Source organism: Camellia sinensis, chromosome 1 (genome assembly GCF_055761805.1).
Source record: "Camellia sinensis isolate YWXY chromosome 1, ASM5576180v1, whole genome shotgun sequence".
Lineage (NCBI taxonomy): Eukaryota > Viridiplantae > Streptophyta > Magnoliopsida > Ericales > Theaceae > Camellia > Camellia sinensis.
Genome location: NC_138961.1, coordinates 130,997,507 through 131,015,122, shown reverse-complemented (window position 1 = coordinate 131,015,122; position 17,616 = coordinate 130,997,507). Strand labels below are relative to the sequence as shown.

The 17,616-nt window shown below is 31.3% G+C and overlaps 1 protein-coding gene across 1 annotated transcript; it reads left to right on the top strand.

Moving 5' to 3' along the window:
* Positions 1 to 7,742: 7,742 nt before the first annotated feature.
* SOS3 (Calcium-binding EF-hand family protein) lies at positions 7,743 to 15,758 on the top strand. Its single transcript, XM_028229014.2, has 9 exons — positions 7,743 to 7,799; positions 12,210 to 12,356; positions 12,606 to 12,688; positions 12,817 to 12,876; positions 12,963 to 13,071; positions 13,386 to 13,438; positions 14,149 to 14,229; positions 15,069 to 15,181; positions 15,299 to 15,758. The coding sequence occupies exons 2-9, from the start codon at positions 12,278 to 12,280 to the stop codon at positions 15,360 to 15,362; spliced, it is 642 nt and encodes a 213-aa protein (XP_028084815.2). The 5' UTR covers positions 7,743 to 7,799; positions 12,210 to 12,277; the 3' UTR covers positions 15,363 to 15,758.
* The last annotated feature ends 1,858 nt before the right edge of the window (positions 15,759 to 17,616 follow it).

Here is a 17,616-nt window from a genome sequence, read left to right as displayed (position 1 = left end):
AAACCCCCTCAATCCGAACACGATGATGAAAATGAAGAAAATCGATCGGCTCGTGGCGTCAGAGAAGACCTCTCCGAATTCACAGAAACCCTAACTCGCCAATTGTGGGCGTCGTCTCTTTTCTCGCTCCTCCTCCTCCTCCTCCTCTTCCACCTCCGCCGCCGTATCTCCACGGCATTGATCGATCAGTCTCCGATCAGGACCGGTGGGATCCGCCCCGCCACTCTGGTTCCGGCGACGATTCCGATGAGGATGGCACAGGTTCGGTTGGAATTTTGAGAACTCAAGATGAATTTATCAATGGATTACCTGATCGGTCGAGGAATTGAGTGGAATCGGAGATTTGGAAGTTGGATTCGAATTTTCTGGCATATGAGCAGGAGGATCCAATCGAAGGTTGTATGTGTGGTGAGGCGTTGGGCCTCAGATTCAGAGGGCAAAGTCAGGGTATTTTGGTAAATTTACCCCAATAACCCAACCCGTGTGAATTGTTTTGTCTTCATTTGGCTAAATTAGCCTTTTTTGTCAGGACGTAGCTAATTTAGCCCCAACTTCTCTTCCCAAACAGCCTCATAATAGTTGGCATATACTAAATAAGTCTATCTTTTTATTTTTTTGGATCACAACAATCTACATATCCTCTCTATTTTTTTACACATCTTTTTATAAAAAAATTAAAAAGTGCACTTATTTAAGACATTTCAAACCATCAGCAGTAGTGGAATATGTAAAAAAATAAATATAGGTGATATGGTTCAAAAAAAATTTAAAAAAATAATAAATATACTATTTTAGTATGTACCCAAACAATCCCTAAGGGCTATTAAAAATAAGTTCTAATAAAATTTTCGCTAAAAATAATTTTTTGTGGCGATTTTTTTGCATATGTTGCTAAAAATTGAAAATTAATAACTTTTTTGTCACATATTTTTTATAAATTGTCGCCAAACTTGCAATTAGTGACATTTCTATGACGAATTTTTCAAACTGTTGCTGAAAGTTGAAAATTAGTGATTTCTTTGTGACAATTTTTTTAAACCGTCACTAAAACTTTTAATAGTGACATTTTTTATAACAAATTTTTCAAATTGTCCCTAAAAATTAATAATTAGTAACTTTTTGTAATATTATTTGATAAAAAAATGTCATTAATTCTCACATGACCTATTGGATAATAGGTCTACCTATTATGACTTACAAGTAAGTTCCCCTTATTTTTAACTACAAAACTAACAATTTTTCAATTTACGAAATCATCCAATAAACTGAGAAATTTCTCAATTTTTCCTAGTATTAACTGAAAATATTCTCAATTTTTAAGAAATTTCTTAATTTTTTTCCCCAATTTTAAAACTAAGTTAGTTTTTTCAATTTTAAACTGAGAATGTTCTCAGTTTTAAACTTAGAAAAAACTGAAAAATTAAACCAAAAAGTTAAGGGAACTTACCATTAAGAATGATTTAAATTGTAAATTTATAATTAAAAGTTTATTTTTATTCTTATATAATTTTGTATTTAATATTAATCTTATTTGATAGATTTCATTGCATTGATTCTGAAAATATAAATTTTACAAAAAAAATAAATGTATATTATAAAAATTATGATGATTTGAAGTTTTGAAAATTAAAATAAATGTTATGTCACCATATTTTTTTATAAACAATAACAAATTATGAACAACTATTATTGGAAGGGTAACTTAAGTCTATTAAAAAATAATGGGACTTGAAAAAGTAAAAAATCTTATCTAAAATTCGATAGAATATAAGTTCAAAAAATGAGACTTCTATGTAAATGTCCCATTATTTATTTTTAGACTCTTTTACATATGTCATTCATACTAGGGATAGCAATTTGAACCCAGCCTGACAAGGACTCAGACCGCTCCATCCCAATAAATCGGGTTTTTCTCGAAAATTATCCCTCATAGGCTCGGGGCTGGTATTGAAAAATAGATCCCCGACGGTTTTCGGGCAGGGGACGATGATAGGTTCCTCCGTCCCTGGCCCTGTCCCGAATATCCCCCAACTAACCCCGTATATATATTTATATATATATATATATATATATATATATAATATGTTCAGGGTTTTTCTCACACACTTCATTTCTGTCTCTGTCTCTGTCTCTGTCTCTGTTTGTCTACCAATTTCATTCTATTTTACACTCGCCTAAACTTCCTGCCTCGGCCTTCATCTCTGACTTCATCTTCGGTGCCTTCGCCTATCTCAAGATCTCCGAACGCATCTCTCTCTCTCTTTTTCTCTTCAGCTGCCACAGATCAGTCCATCACCGCCGTCATTCCATGCATTCTGTCAAAGAGAGTTAGGGTTTACAGATCTCAATCTCAGTTTGGAAGATTAAGGCAAAAAGTAGCTCAATCGAGAGGGTTTGAGTGTGCGATTCCCTCCAAATCTTTCCCTGCAACTCTCTCTCTATATATATAAAGTCCCGGTGTCCCACATCGGGAATGTGGGGAGTTCCTAGGCAATAAAAATAAAAACCTAGACCCTTATCGAGACCTTTTCTCGAGTGGTGAAATCCCCAGTTAAGCGTGCTTAGGCTAGAGTAATTCTGGGATGAGTGACCCACTGGGAAGAACAAATCCATGCGGGCGTGGCCCAAAGCGGACAATATCGATGACATGTGAAGGATTGAGGCGTTACAAATAGTATCAGAGCCGACTCTCTAGAGTACCGAGTGTGGGCCCTTGGCATCTCTCGGTACATGTAGGCGAGCTTGTGAGTTAGTAGGCTACTGCACAGGGACGTGTAGCCTTAAGGGGGGTGGATTGTAAGATCCCGGTGTCCCATTTTCGGGAATGAATGGAAGTTCCTAGGCTATAAAAGTAAAAATCTAGACCCTTATATAGCATTAAGGCCTTTTCCCGAGTGGTGAAATCTCTAGTAGAACTCTCAGTTAAGTGTGCTTAGGCTGGAGTAGTTCTGGGATGGGTGATCCATTGGGAAGAACAAATCCGTGTGGGCGTGGCCTAAAACGGACAATATCGATGACATATAAAGGGTTGGGCGTTACACTCTTTCTACATATACATATGTATCTATGAGGCCATAATATTCACTCACAGTTTGTGGATCTGGTATGGACCTCCACCGTTTGTGTATCTTCAATAAATTTTGTGTATCTTGTGGATCTGGTATGGACCTCCATAGTTTGTGTATCTTCAATAAATTTTGTAGATTTGGTTTGATCATTGCGCAGGATCTGGTATTATCAGTTTGTGTATCTTCAATAAATTTTGTGTATGTGTTTATTGAAATGGCTCTAAACTAGAATTAGAGAAGATAGTGTATGTGTTTGATCATTGCACAGGACTTGTGATGATTGGTTTGAGAGTTTTTGCACAAAATTGTGATGCTTGTTATTGTTGTGGTAGATCTGGATCTTTAGAAGATTTCTAGTTTTTTCTTTTTTTCTTTTTAGAGCGGGAAATTTTTGGGTTCGGGAAAACCCGATCCCTGTTAGGGGCAGGGGTGGAGACAGTGATAGGTTCCATTTGAGAATTGGGGTCGGGGACGGGAAAATTTTCAACATCGAGGATCGGGGACGGGGAGTGTGATCCTCGGCCCCGCCCCGACCCGTTGCCATTGCTAATTCATACAATAATAATAATAATAATAATAATTAACTTAGTTTTATAATTGTATTTGTATGAATTTATTATCTTTGTTTTCAAATAAATTAATAAGAAACGTAATTTAATTTTTTTTATTTTTTATGTAATTATAATCAAATCAATTTTTTTTTGTTGAAAAAATTATATTAAAAAACCCTAGAGTTTGAGCTATGTAAAAAAAATAAATTCTGAGTGTTCAATTTTGTCAATTTAAATCTTATAGTTTTGATTTATTTTCAATCTAAATTATTTGCCTATTTTTGTGAAGCAAAATAATAGAAAAACTGATATTTTAGTCATTAAACTCATAAAAAAATATTATTTTAAACATTTTATATATACTTATATTGAATTTAATGATTAAAATATTATTTTTCTATTAATTTTACTTAACGAAAATATGCAAGTGATTTATATTAAAAAAAATCAAAAAATTATAATTTAAATTGATAAAATTAAAAACTTAGGGTTGATTTTGCTATAAGCTTCAAATTTTGTTGTTGTTGTTGTTTTTTTTTTTCCCTCTAATTATCATTCTTTTTTTTTTTTTTTTTTTTTGAACAAAAGAAGAAGATAAAATTTAAAAAAAAAAAAAATTTATTAAAATGGTTCTTATATATGGATCCCGTCGGATCAGATGGTCTGGCAATAATACGCAATGGAGTTCCATCCATTAATAGCCCATATTTTCGTTTGAAATACCGGTGCCATAAAAGATAAGAATTATAAAAAAGGAAAATGTTTGGTAGCTCAAAATTTTGTAGCTCAAATCTCTCAAATCCCTTAAAACGATCGTTTTGAGGGATTTGAGTCATTTGAGCCACAAAATTTTGAGCTACCTAGCATTGTTGTATAAAAAAATCAACAATGCTAGAGGGCCACAATTTTTGTGGCCACAATGGCTCAAAACTGTCAAAACGACGAAAATTGTGGCCACAATGACAGTTTTGAGCCATTGTGGCCACAAAAATTGTGGCCCTCAAATATTTGTATCCTATTTAATTCACAACATATTCTTGTCTTTTAATAAGTCATATTATTTAGATATTTGATCTATCAAATCTTAATTTTCTTATTTAAAATATTTTATGGGCAAATTTGACTCTTATAAATATTTCTTGAACTAAGTGAAATATAAATAGGTGAAGAGAGATTTATGAATAAATTTTTCTAAAAATTTATCAACAGTGCTAGGGAGCCCAGTGGGGGGCACCCCAGTAGGCCAAAAAAGTTTTTTTTTTTTCCTTCCAATCACGCGGTGCCACGTGGCACGAGGGGGGGATCACTGGGGGTGGGGGTCTTAAGCTTTATTCAAAATTTATTCCCAAATGTGACGTATAATACAATAAACATTTCATTTTAAAGGGTATACTATATATTGCAGTTATAACATTTGTAATATTTGTTTATGATATTTATGGTTATGGTTATGGCTTGGTTATAATTCATTATGGTATTAATTATGACTTATTGTGATATTAATTATAACATATTGTGACTATTCTTTTAGTTATAATCGTAAAAATCTTTGATTATACCTTATGTGGTATTTGGTTATGATTTATTATTTTTTCTTAGTTATGACTAACTCCCACAAATGTTATAAATTAATGATTCATCTATCGAATTTATTCAATTTGAATTCGCCCAAATGAGACTCTGACTAGTAAAAACTCTTATCGATTAGAGTCTCATTCAGGCAAATTCGAACTGACCAAATTTAGTTGATGTAACGATACTGAATGTTATAACTTACCTATAACTCGTGCCCTAAAAAGTTTATATATAGTAGTGAGTAATGTTATGGTTTATAAAAGAAATATCATAGATTTTCCACCTTTGAATTAAATTGTGGTGTTTTATTTTATGTTACAAATCACATGTACCTCGTTTGGGAACAGGTTTTTTTAGTAACTTTTTAACTTTTTGGCTAAAATGTGATGTAAAAAAAACTAAGGCTCTGTTTGTTTGTATTCTCAAATCAATTTTCTACGTGTGTTTTGGAGCATGATGTTTGGTTACGTTTTCAAATCAATTTTCTACACTCTCTGCAGAGAACTCTGTGCACACAGGCGTGTTTTCTATCCAAAGGAAGACCACCCGGTAGACCACCCGGATGTCCACCCGGATGTCTACCCGGATGTCCGGCTGAATTCCAGAATTTTTTTTTTTTTTTTTTTTTTTCTTTTTTACATAATCAGGACAAATATTTTCTGAAAATTTTTAAATTTTTTATGTGCTTTAAAATAATTTTGAGTTGTATGTTTAGTTATGAGTTGTAAATTTTTGTATCACATATCAAATGTCACATCAATAATTCCCCACTCAAATCAAACCTCTTTTCCAAAACTATTTTCAAAACTCTTTACCAAACAAATTTTCTACATTCAAATCATAATTCCACAACACACAAACTCAAAATACAACTCATACTCTCAAATCACATTTACAAAACACAACCAAACGCTACCTAATATGTTTGGGATGACTTTTTGACTTTTTACGAAAAGATGTGCAAAAAGTAGAGAGAAAAGGGAATCTTTGACTTTTTGGTATGAGTTGTTGACTTTTTGATTTTTTTAGTAACTTTTTGACTTTTTGACTAAAAGGGGCGCTTGCCAAACGAGGCCCATAATTTATCAATCATAGAGCACTACAAGACAAAATTAAGTTTATACTATTTGCAAAAGATTTCAAAATTAAAACATACTTACATTAAGATAAGCCATTTTTCTTGTTTTGTTACCTATCATATCTGATTATTTGTTAAAATTTCATGAAATTTTTTTATTATATTTCTTTCATGAAACCTACACTACTCATAACTCATAACATGATCCATGATCTAAATTTAATTATTGTCCTGCGACCTCTATATTTAAAATAAATATTTCTCATCTCCAGTTCAGATTATGAATTAAAAGGTGATGTTTAGGCTCGCAAAACACATCGTAGGTCCCATTTTGATATTTCGAATCGTTGATTTGTCAAATTTTTTGTGTATATCATTCACAAAAATAATTTAGTTGATCTGATAATCGTAATTTATTCAATTTATTACATTTGCTTATAAAAAATAGACGACGACTATATTTTTAAAAATAAATAATCTATTTTTTTTATTAGAACAAACGTAACAAATTATATTGATTACAAATATTAAATTAACGTAATTTTTTTTATAAATGATATATATAAAAATTGACAAAATAAATAATTTAAAATATCCAAATAACGTTCTGAAATCAAAACGACGTCGTTTAGTTGTTTTGATTTTTTTTTTTTTTTTAGAAGAAGAAAATCAAAAAAGAAGAAGGAAGAAGAAGAAGACGAGAAGGAAGAAGAAGAAGAAGAAGAAGAAGAAGAAGAAGAAGAACTGGAGGGGCCAACATCAACCCGGCTGGGTTGCGATGGCCTCGACCCTCGATCGGCAGAGGCGGAGGCGCGGCGATCGGCGACGGCCTCGACCCCCTCTTCTCTCTTTCTTTCTCTTTCTCTCCCTCTCTCTCTGCGTTTCAAACTGGAGGGGAGAAAAAAAAGAAAAAAAAAGAAAAAAAAAAAGAAACCTGCCCAAAATGACGTCGTTTTTGACAGTCAGGAGATTCGGAAAAGAAAAATTCAGGGAAAAAATCATTTTTGAAATTCAAAATTTTAAAACACTTCTCAATCACACATGTCTCTTTCCAATTAAAATTTTGAGCGGATAAACAATACAAAAGTGTCTGTTGGGATGTGAGTTGGGTTCATTTTTGAGCTAAATTAGTTATAAAATAATGAAATTAATTAAAAAGTTAATAAAATAAAAAATTACGTTCAAATTATAATTTTTTTTTTCATAAAAATTTTAAAAATATAAAAAAATTAATTCAAATAAACTTTTTACCTAAAATTAAAAAATCAAAAAACCCAAACGAAGCCAAAGTTGCTAAAAAAAAGTCAATTTTTTAGCGTTTTCAACTTTTTTTTAGCCAAAAAAAATTAACTTTTTTTATCCAAAACAAAAAAAAACTATTAAAAAAAATAAAAAGTTAAATTTTAGGTGAAAGCACGTGCGACCCAACCGAAAAAAAATAATAGTATATATGGAAAGCACTAAGAATCTAGCAAAGATCAAGCATAACAACGTAGACCTCTCCCGGATCCGCAACCCTCCAACAAGGTCAGTTCTTATATCCTCTCTCTCTCTCTCTGTCTCTCTCACTCTGTATTCCTCTTCCTTCCTATGCCTCAACAATGTTTGCTTACCTTCTTGAAACATTTCTGGGTTTAAATTGATTTTTGATTCTCTTTTCGTATTTCGCATGAAGCTTTTGTTTGGTTGGTGAGAAAACTTATGAGAAAAAAAATAAAAAAATAAAAAATGAAAGGGTTTTTTTTGGGACTTGTATTGTTTCATTAAATTGGGTTTCAAAGTTCTATATTTCTATCGAAAGAAATATTACTGGGTTCCAAGTATTCAAAGACCTATACAGTCTGATGAGTTTTTTATTACAGTTGACTTTGTTTTGCAGGATAAGCACCAGAACGAAAAAAAAAGAAAAAAGGCACTCAAAATTTTATTTTCTTTTGTGTTTTTCTTTTCCACTCCATTTTCTCTGCAATCAAACGAAGCAAAGCGGGTTCTGCATTTCTTTCTTTCCCTCTCTTTCTCTGTCAATGAACGAGTAAAATTTGATAATGATGACCTTTTTGAAAATTCATACACAAATCACTTCATACATAATCATTTGAAATTTTTTAATATGATTGATTATTGATTGCTAATTATGCCTGATCATTTACCTCCACTCATAACAGTGGAACTGGTGGAGATCAACACATCCTTCTAATCAATCTGAGTTTTTCTTAATTGATTTCTCCTTTGGAGATTACTTAAAAAGGCTGTGTTTGGATCATGGCCCACCTTTTCCATTTTCAAATCACTACCTAACTCCATGATCCAAACTAAGCCTAAACTCCATGATCCGAACTAAGCCTAAAGGTGTTCAGTTAGTTATGTACAAAGTTTTGAGAATTCCTTTTGCTAACAAAGAACCACGGTAATTAAGGCAGGCCCACGTTAGATCCACCCTATAGAGTAAACACTTAATACGCTCAATCACTTGTCAACCACTGGTATCAAAGTTTTGAGATTTCGCTTAACAACGCATAATCAGACATGGAAAATAATTTGCTTGTTTGGTTTCGTTTTATTCTGATTTCAGAAAATTTTATTTTTTTATTTTTTATTTTTTTTTTGCTTTTACTGAATTTTTTAAATATTTTAAACAATTTTTTTTTAATTTTTAGATACACTTAACATAAATATACATAAAAAGTATAATTTTTATAAAAAAATATTTTAAAAATTCAATAAATATCAAAAATATAAAAAAAATACAAAAATTTAATATTTTTTTGTATTTTTATGCATTTGTTAATTTTTTAAAATATTTTTTATAAATTTTTTATTTTTTAGATATATTTAAATAAAGTACATCTAAAAATGTAAAAAAAAAATTAAAATTTTAAAAATATACATTAAAAATAAAAAATACAAAAAATAAAAAACTTAAATTTTAAAAAACTTAATCTAAAAAATTCAAACAAAACGCATTGAATGGATTTATTTTTTGAGAAATGGGTCCTAAGAACAAACCTTGCAAAATTTTGTCCGCTTGTGTTTTCTCTGTTCATTATTTGGCATGCATGCATCTCTTATTTTAATATATTTTTTTATTTTTTAAAATTACATTGTTTTTTTTACTTTTTTATATCTTTTAATAAAAAGTAAAAAGTACTACTCATTTATGTTGTTGTATAGTTATAGATTTGATAGATTTAGATCTTATAGTTCGAATACTGATCCCCACTTGAGCTGGCTTTGTTTGTATATGAATATTTTATTATTATTATTATTATTATTATTATTATGAGTATTACATGGTGTTTTTTTTAGTGCTCAAGTCGTTCTACAAGTTCCTTGAATATAATATTTTTTTGGACAAATTATAAACACTCTTTGAGATTTGATAAAAATATAAATTTTTTTTTAGATTTAAAAAATTGCATCTTGTCTCTGAGATTTATATTTTTATAACAAATTATTTTTTGAAATTTTTATTTTTATACAGATTTCTTCCTAATTTGTTATGTAAATTTAACCATCAAAGAATAATTTGTAATTTGTCAATGCTCAGGAAGAATCTATATTTTTAACCAATCTCGAGAGAGCGTTTGTAATTTTTCCTATTTTTTTTAAGGAGTGATTTAGGGAAGGTCAGATATGCTTACGCAATATCCTTTGACTAATAACTGATTAATTAATTATTATTATTATTACGTCGTTGTTATGATTTGGACGGATCTGAAATTTCCACTCTTATTTTGTTCTTGCCCTTTTCAATTGAGGACTTATGTTACGTATATATATTCGGATATCAGGGTCAGGTGTGAGTATGTATCAAGAGGTTCGATCTATATACGTGAACTTAGTAAAAAATTGTTATATTTTTATATATTTAATCAAGTAGATGAGATAAAATAGCATCATATGTAACTTATAGTGTTAAAAAAATGTTTATAGTAATTATAAAACAATATATATTTATAATAATAGTATTATATACAATTATATAACAAGTATTCGTTGAAAAGTATCCAACACATATCCTATACCTTTGTTTGAGTGTCGGGTGTCCGACACGAATATTTGATTTATTTTAAAAAATTCGTATAACATAGTTGAGGACCTACATGATGCTTATTGGTCCCCTTGTCAAAATTTAGCCAAAATTGAAACAAAGTGAGGTCGTAGTTGCTTATGACCAAGGTTTTAAGAAACGGTTACGGTTGCCATAATGGTTGCGGTGACGCGGTAATGGTTGTAGAGTGTAAAAGCGCAACATAATGGTTGTGGTAATTGGAACCGTAATTTTTTTTATTTTTCGTACAATTTGAAGAAAACTTACCGATACATATATTTTTTTTTTCCTTTCAAAATCACATTTATTGGGATTTAAAATAAGTTTTGATTAATTTTTAAGTATGATCCAATATATTTCATATTTTCAAATCACTATAAAAGAAGCTTTTTATATTTTATTTCAATAGTTAATGAATTTAAAAATAATTGATTTTAAATGTTTACAAATTATTTTTTACCAATAGCTGAACTAACTGAATAAAAATATTCACAATTATTAAATGAAATGATTATAAAATAAAAATTGTGCCATGAATTTAAAAAAAAAATTATAAAGAAAAAAAATTCATATAAATTTTTTTCTTTGGATTTGGATATATTTGTTCTTTTTTGTAATTTTTTTTTTTTTTTTGAAAAAAGGAAACTATTCAGAATATTGTAAAAAGGTAAAACGGTGCCTAACGGATCATTATAGCCGTTACAGTATTGCTATGGCCGTTACGTAACACCGAAACGATTGTTACACGTGTGAATTTTCATTACACCGATATAGCGGCTGTAACGGGTGGCGGTAACCACCACAACAGTTACATAATGGTTGCGGCCACTTTTTAAAATCTTACTTGTGACCTTTCACCGGCTCATTAGGCTGCCAAATTGGGCATGGCAATTAAACAGTTTTGTGTATTTGTTTCTGTTTTTTTTTGGTTAGTTTTTTCACTTTTGAGTTCATTTTAAATGTATCCTTCTAAAAGAATTTGGTTAGTTTGTCAAAAAGCACAAATAAATATGTAGAACAAACTATTCTGCACATATTTATTGTTTTGAGTAAAGTATGTTATCATCTAAGCCAAGCAATGGCGATAACCTCTACCGTCGCAAGAATCAAATCAGTAGATGGCCTAAACTTTGTCACTCCTGAATTTGATATATGTTTCCTTTATTTCCGTTTTTGCTTTGAATTGATTCCATTGAACGGTAAATCTTGTCATTTTGATAGTATTGTCACAAGTTCATTGACCTACGTGTGATTCTGTAAATTTAATGTATTAATTTTTATTGGAGACAATAAAGATATAGCTGATCTAATCGAATCATCTTGGTGTATTTATATTAGATAGTGAGCTAGGTAAAGAACATGTGTATGAATAGGTGGTCCAATATTTGGGTTCCACATATGTATGAATGTGCACTTTTAATGCATGAAAATTAGAAGTGTATTGAAAACAAACATGCAATGGTCTGTTGAAATTAAGCGAAGAAACAGTTAGGTTATTCAAGGAACATTCTTGTAGCAGTAGCCCTAAAATTGCTAATTATTTGGATTATATAGTATGAACACTCATAATTTATCATGACAAACTTGGGCTTATCGAAGCTTGATTTAGGGCTAGGAGAAGGAAAAAGATTGAGACCCACCACAACTATGATTTGTCACAAACTCAATCATGTAAGGTTCAATTTCCTTGCCATGTCATTGTGGGTGAATTGTGTGATTTAAATTGTAGGCCTCTAGCATTTCTCGAGTTAGAATATCTGTTGTTGTATTGTTGACTTGTAGTTAGAATATCACATTGTAGAATGTTTGGATACTTGGATTACAGTTTTGCAGAATCCTATATTTGCTGAAAAAATAGTTTTTGTTTTCTAAATTGGCATTGGCAGGTGGGCCTTTCACTGTATATTCAGTGGCATGAACCAACAGATTCTCAAAAAAATCTCCACCTGTTTTAATGGGATGCCTTTGCTCAAAGAACACGAAGTGGACACCTGGGTATGAAGAGCCTACAATTCTTGCTGCTGAAACACCCTGTGAGTATGCCCGTAATGTCACAAATATTAGCTTTTAAAATCAAAGATTTTGTATCCATTTGCCCTAATTTCAGATTAGAAATTGATTGTATTCATTTGCTTAATATAATTGAAGTTATAAATCGGTTGTACACTGTAGTTTGCTTTCTTCTAATATATGAGTATGCTTCTTGACTGGTACAATCTAAAAAATTAAGTTGTAAATTATCAAAAGTTTAACTTCTGACATATTTTCTTTAATCTTTGCAGTTACTGTGAGTGAAGTAGAGGCCTTATATGAATTATTCAAAAAATTAAGTAGTTCCATTATCGATGATGGACTTATTCACAAGGTATGTTCTGTGTTGGCTGTTTAAAACTTAAATCAACTCAAGGTGATATTTAGTCACTTTATGCTGTTTAGGATTTTTATTTATTTATTTATTTATTTTGAATATTTTCTTTGCAATCTTGTCAACAGGAAGAGTTGCAGCTCGCGCTTTTCAAGAACAAAAATAACAGAAACCTATTTGCTGACAGGGTCTGTTTTGGATCTTCTTAATGCTTATAATTCTTATATGTTAAAGATGTATAAAATGCAATGTTGATTCGATTTTGTTTATGCAGATATTTGATTTGTTTGATCTGAAACGCAACGGGGTTATTGAGTTTGGAGAATTTGTTCGTTCATTAAGTGTTTTTCATCCAAATGCACCTGTAGCAGACAAAATTGCATGTAAGGTTCATTTTTTATATTATTGACTTCTATACTTATTTTTATATGTACATTAAACTTGAAACTGCAAAAAAAATAAAAAAATAAAATGCTACAATGTGTGTAAAATAAGTTGCGAATTTTTGTGAAGGAATTATGATTGATTTTTGTGGTGAAAGTTATGAATGGTGAAGTTATAGTGTACACCCCTAAAGTTATGAATGACAAATTTATATACTTTTTGTGATGAACTTTTATACTTATTGTGATAAAAGTAATGGATACTCTTTTTTTTCCTCTTATATATCTCCTAATTTAAGGATACTCCTGTGCAGTTGCATTTAGATTGTATGATCTAAGAAATACCGGGTTTATTGAGCGAGAAGAGGCAAGTATTGCATACTGTATCTTCCTAGTTCCATTTCCTTTCTTCACATTGCATTGCAATCCAGGTATTCATACATTTGAACTTTCTAATGTTGACAACAGTACTTTCAATAGCACTAATGTCTTCCTAGTTCCATTTACTTTCACATGTTTTTTGTTGACAACCTAGTTCATAAGACTTTCTAATGTTGCCATTTATGAGTTTTAGTTTTTAAATTGAATTATCATCATGTTACACGGACTCTTCAAAATAAATCAAATATTCGTATCAGACACCCATTACTCGGACAAGGGTATGGGATATGTGCTGAAAACTTTTCAACGGACGCTTCTTATATAATTGTATATAACAATATTATTATATGTACAAATTGTTGTATAATTGTTAGAAATGTCTTTTTGACACTGTAAGTTACATATAATACTATTTTATCTCACATGCTTGATTATAAATATAAAAATATATTATTTTATTGCCAAGTCCGCATATTCTTAAATTTATGGTTTGATGAGTTCGATCACTAAATACATACCTGCACCCGACGCCCGTACCTGACTCCATGTAACATAGATCATCGGTTTTATATACCTACAAAGATTATTTGGCAGGCAAATATAGAGCAGAAAAGGGTCATCTGCTCATGGTGATGAGGGTTTCTTTAAAAATGCCACTTCTCTATGTGATGCTAATAATTTTGTGTTTTACCACAGTTGAAGGAGATGGTGTTGGCACTTTTACATGAATCCGATCTAATTCTTTCAGACGATGATGTTGAAATGATTGTGGATAAGGTACCCACTACCCTGCCCTGTCTGTCCTCTGCTGTTTCATGCTTATTACATACTGATACTACTAATTGTTAGTAAAAATTTTGTTAGGCCTCTATCGACTGAGCCTTTACACAAATTTCACCAATCAAACAATGATCAGGCAATTGTGTCAACGGTTCAATGCCTTGAAAGATTCAAATACTGCCAAATTTTCCGAAGTAAAGAAAATGAGAGAGAGTTGGTAATTGAATTGAAGACAACAATTATGAAAGCAGAATCATAATTCCTTAATAAGTATAAGATGATTGCAATTTTGGGGAAATAAATTACCTTACCACTACCCCTGGTCCTAGAAACGAAATTGAATCTACTCATAACTATTTGAGAACTACTCCTAAGACAAGAAAGAAAAAGATAGAAATTGATGAAACGTCTTTTCTTTGTGTTTGATTTCCATACAATGAAGCCGTAGATGGCTCTTTATAGACAAAGCGTAGGGAAAAAAACCACCACCCAAGTAACCACCAATAACTTCTACGTTTTCCATCATCATTCTTGTGTTGTTGGCACATGTCCTCCATGTCTTCCATCTAAAACCACCACTTTGTAACTTCTCTTAACTTCTAGGTGAACAAGATCATGCCACATGTCATGCACTACAATAATAATTAGTCTAGATGTGGCCGTAGTTACTCTTTTAAGATGACTCATGCCTTGAATCGACAGGCCATAGTCAATAATATTAGATTTGGCCGAAGTTGATAGAATTCTTGAAGATGGCTCATGGCCTGAATCAACGGGCCATAATTGACAGGAAATCATTTATGATGCAAATACTTATTTATCTGTATTTTTCTCAGTCATTCAAAGAAGCAGATACAACAGGTGATGGACGGATCGATCCAGAAGAGTGGAAAGAATTTGTGTCAAAGAATCCATCTCTGATCAAGAACATGACTCTCCCTTATTTGAAGTGGGTATCAATGTTTGTTTCAAGTTCAGATCACCTATTTGAAACCCCACTTCATTTATTAAAATTTTTTTCTTTCCTTTCCCCCCCCCCCCCCCCCCCCCCCCCCCTGTTTTTCAGGGACATAACCTTAGCGTTTCCCAGCTTTGTGGTGAGCTCTGAAGTTGAAGATTCAGAAATGTAAATGTATGAATATACCATCAAGTTTTCAGATTCTTCCTGTCTCAAACATCTTGAGTTGTGCTTTGCTGCGGTTCTGATTTGCTAATATAATGCCACGAGGACTGGAAGAACTTTCTAAATGACGGATTGAAGCTGAGTCGTTGAGCAAGAATGGTTGACAAGCGGGACTTAATATACATTTCTGTCTTCATCTTCTAAAATGTTTGTTCTTCTAATGATGCTTCAACAATTGTATCGAAGTTTCGTATGCGTGCATCATTGCATCATTGCGGTTTCAATCCTCTTTTGTATGGATTGTAATGTTCCAGGATTGTTGGACTTGAAGTAGCTAATAATGTTTTTCAGAATAAGCAGTAGCATTGCTATAGCAATAAAGGTTTATATTTCATTGTTGAAATTATTGGTGGCTAGCTATTAATGTTTTTACGTATTTTATATATTTATATATTTTTTACATATTTCAATACATTTTATATATATATATATATATATACTGACACTGACCAAAGTTCAAATGACTGTGGTTAGCATTTTCTATGGGGGCCATTTCTGAATAATTTGCTACACAAATAATTTGATAATTTTTTTCAGGATATTTGGGACCATTTCTCATTTGGGTTTTTGATCTTTTTTGAGATTTTTTCTTTGCTTTGAATTTGGGCCTTGATCATAGTTGGACTGGGCCTTCACTCTGGTTTGCGATTTGGTCCAAATTTGATCTGTTTTTTAGATGACAGTCATGTCTTTGGTGTTAATTTGGATTTTGAGATTGCATAAACTTATGGGCCTCCAACGGAGGAGGAAGGAGAAGAGAAACATAATGATATATGTATTTTGTGTAATTTTGTTTAATTTATCCAATCCAATTTCATGATCTTCAAACATAATATGTATGGAATTTTTTTGTTTTTATTTTTTATTTTTATTTTTATTGAGAACAATGTTTGGAATATTTGGTGAGTATACAAATTATCAATCCACAAACCAAGCCCTTAAAATGGCTTGGGACAATTAGTTAAAAAATAATTGTGACCCTCTTAGTTGTAAAATAAATTGTGTTGATTCATGTGGGGCAAATAATCTACATAGTTTAACTAGGGCGTTTGGTCTATTGGTTGTATAGCACCCTTTTGTTGGAATATGTGTGAAGGTAGAATCACATATCTGATAAAAAAGTACAAAAGTAAAAAAGATAAGTGTTAATATATATTAAATGAACTCTCCACTTATAAGCTTAAACTTTTAAGTAGGTATGAGTTTCAAATAATATATGTTAGGCGTTGATGTCATATGTGGGGCTCTAAAGTTTCTCCCTAACAAATTGAACCGGTGTTGCTGTGCACTTATGGGTTCCCCGGTTCCCTAACAACTGGTATTAAAGTTGATGGCTGATCTATAGGTGGACTCTTCTAGAGCATTAATGTTGGTGGGCTTTGCTTTGGACTTGCACGAAAACTCTTAATAGAGCAAGAAAAATCCATGGTGACCCTTTGTGATAACCTTATCCTGTATTATACTTTAATTCCTTGATGAAGCATGGGATTATGTGTTTAATGTGAAATTGCATGTTTAATTGTGTGACTTATATGAATGTGAATTTATATCTGTTGTTTGTAGGAAAACCTGTTGAAATTACAACTTAGAACTGAAAATTGAAAGCCTTAGAGGTACCAGAAACCAATTGATTAAATATTTTTATGAGAAGTTTGGTAAATTTTTGATTCAGAATGAATTAATTTGATTTAATCAAATATGTATATATATATATATATATGTTAAACTTAAGTCTAGAAGGAGCTAGATTCAACAATTTTTGCTGGAAAGGAAAGATGAGAGAAAAGAAAAGGAAAGAAGGCTCAAGGAAGAGGGGAAGAAGAGAATATAAGCTAGAAGAAGGAGGCTTAGGGGGAAGCTAGGGGAAATTGGAGGAATTGAAGGGAAAATTCCAGAACTTAACTTGAGGTATGTATAATTAAACTAAAATTATTGGAATAACTCTTCCATTGTTTAAAATCAAGACTTAAAATGGAGATTACACACTCAAATGAGTTATTGTTTTAAATCATAAGTTTAAATGAATTATATTTATGAAATTGAACTTGGATTTTTTGGATTTGCTTGATTTAAGAGTCAATTTCTTTATATGTTGCTTGCCTTGAGTTTGATTGTGAGAAGTCGGACCTTAATCCTTAGATTTGTGTGATTCGAACTCAAATGGTTACATACAAAGTAAAGATCTAATTGAATTTGAAAGG

What these genes read in the sequence shown, in the direction of transcription:
- SOS3 (XM_028229014.2), top strand. Translation starts at nt 12,278, where the DNA reads ATGGGATGCCTTTGCTCAAAGAACACGAAGTGGACACCTGGGTATGAA. An exon ending in GAAACCTATTTGCTGACAGG is followed by an intron (nt 12,877 to 12,962) that starts GTCTGTTTTGGA and finishes TTGTTTATGCAG; the next exon opens with ATATTTGATTTGTTTGATCT. An exon ending in TGTAGCAGACAAAATTGCAT is followed by an intron (nt 13,072 to 13,385) that starts GTAAGGTTCATT and finishes ACTCCTGTGCAG; the next exon opens with TTGCATTTAGATTGTATGAT.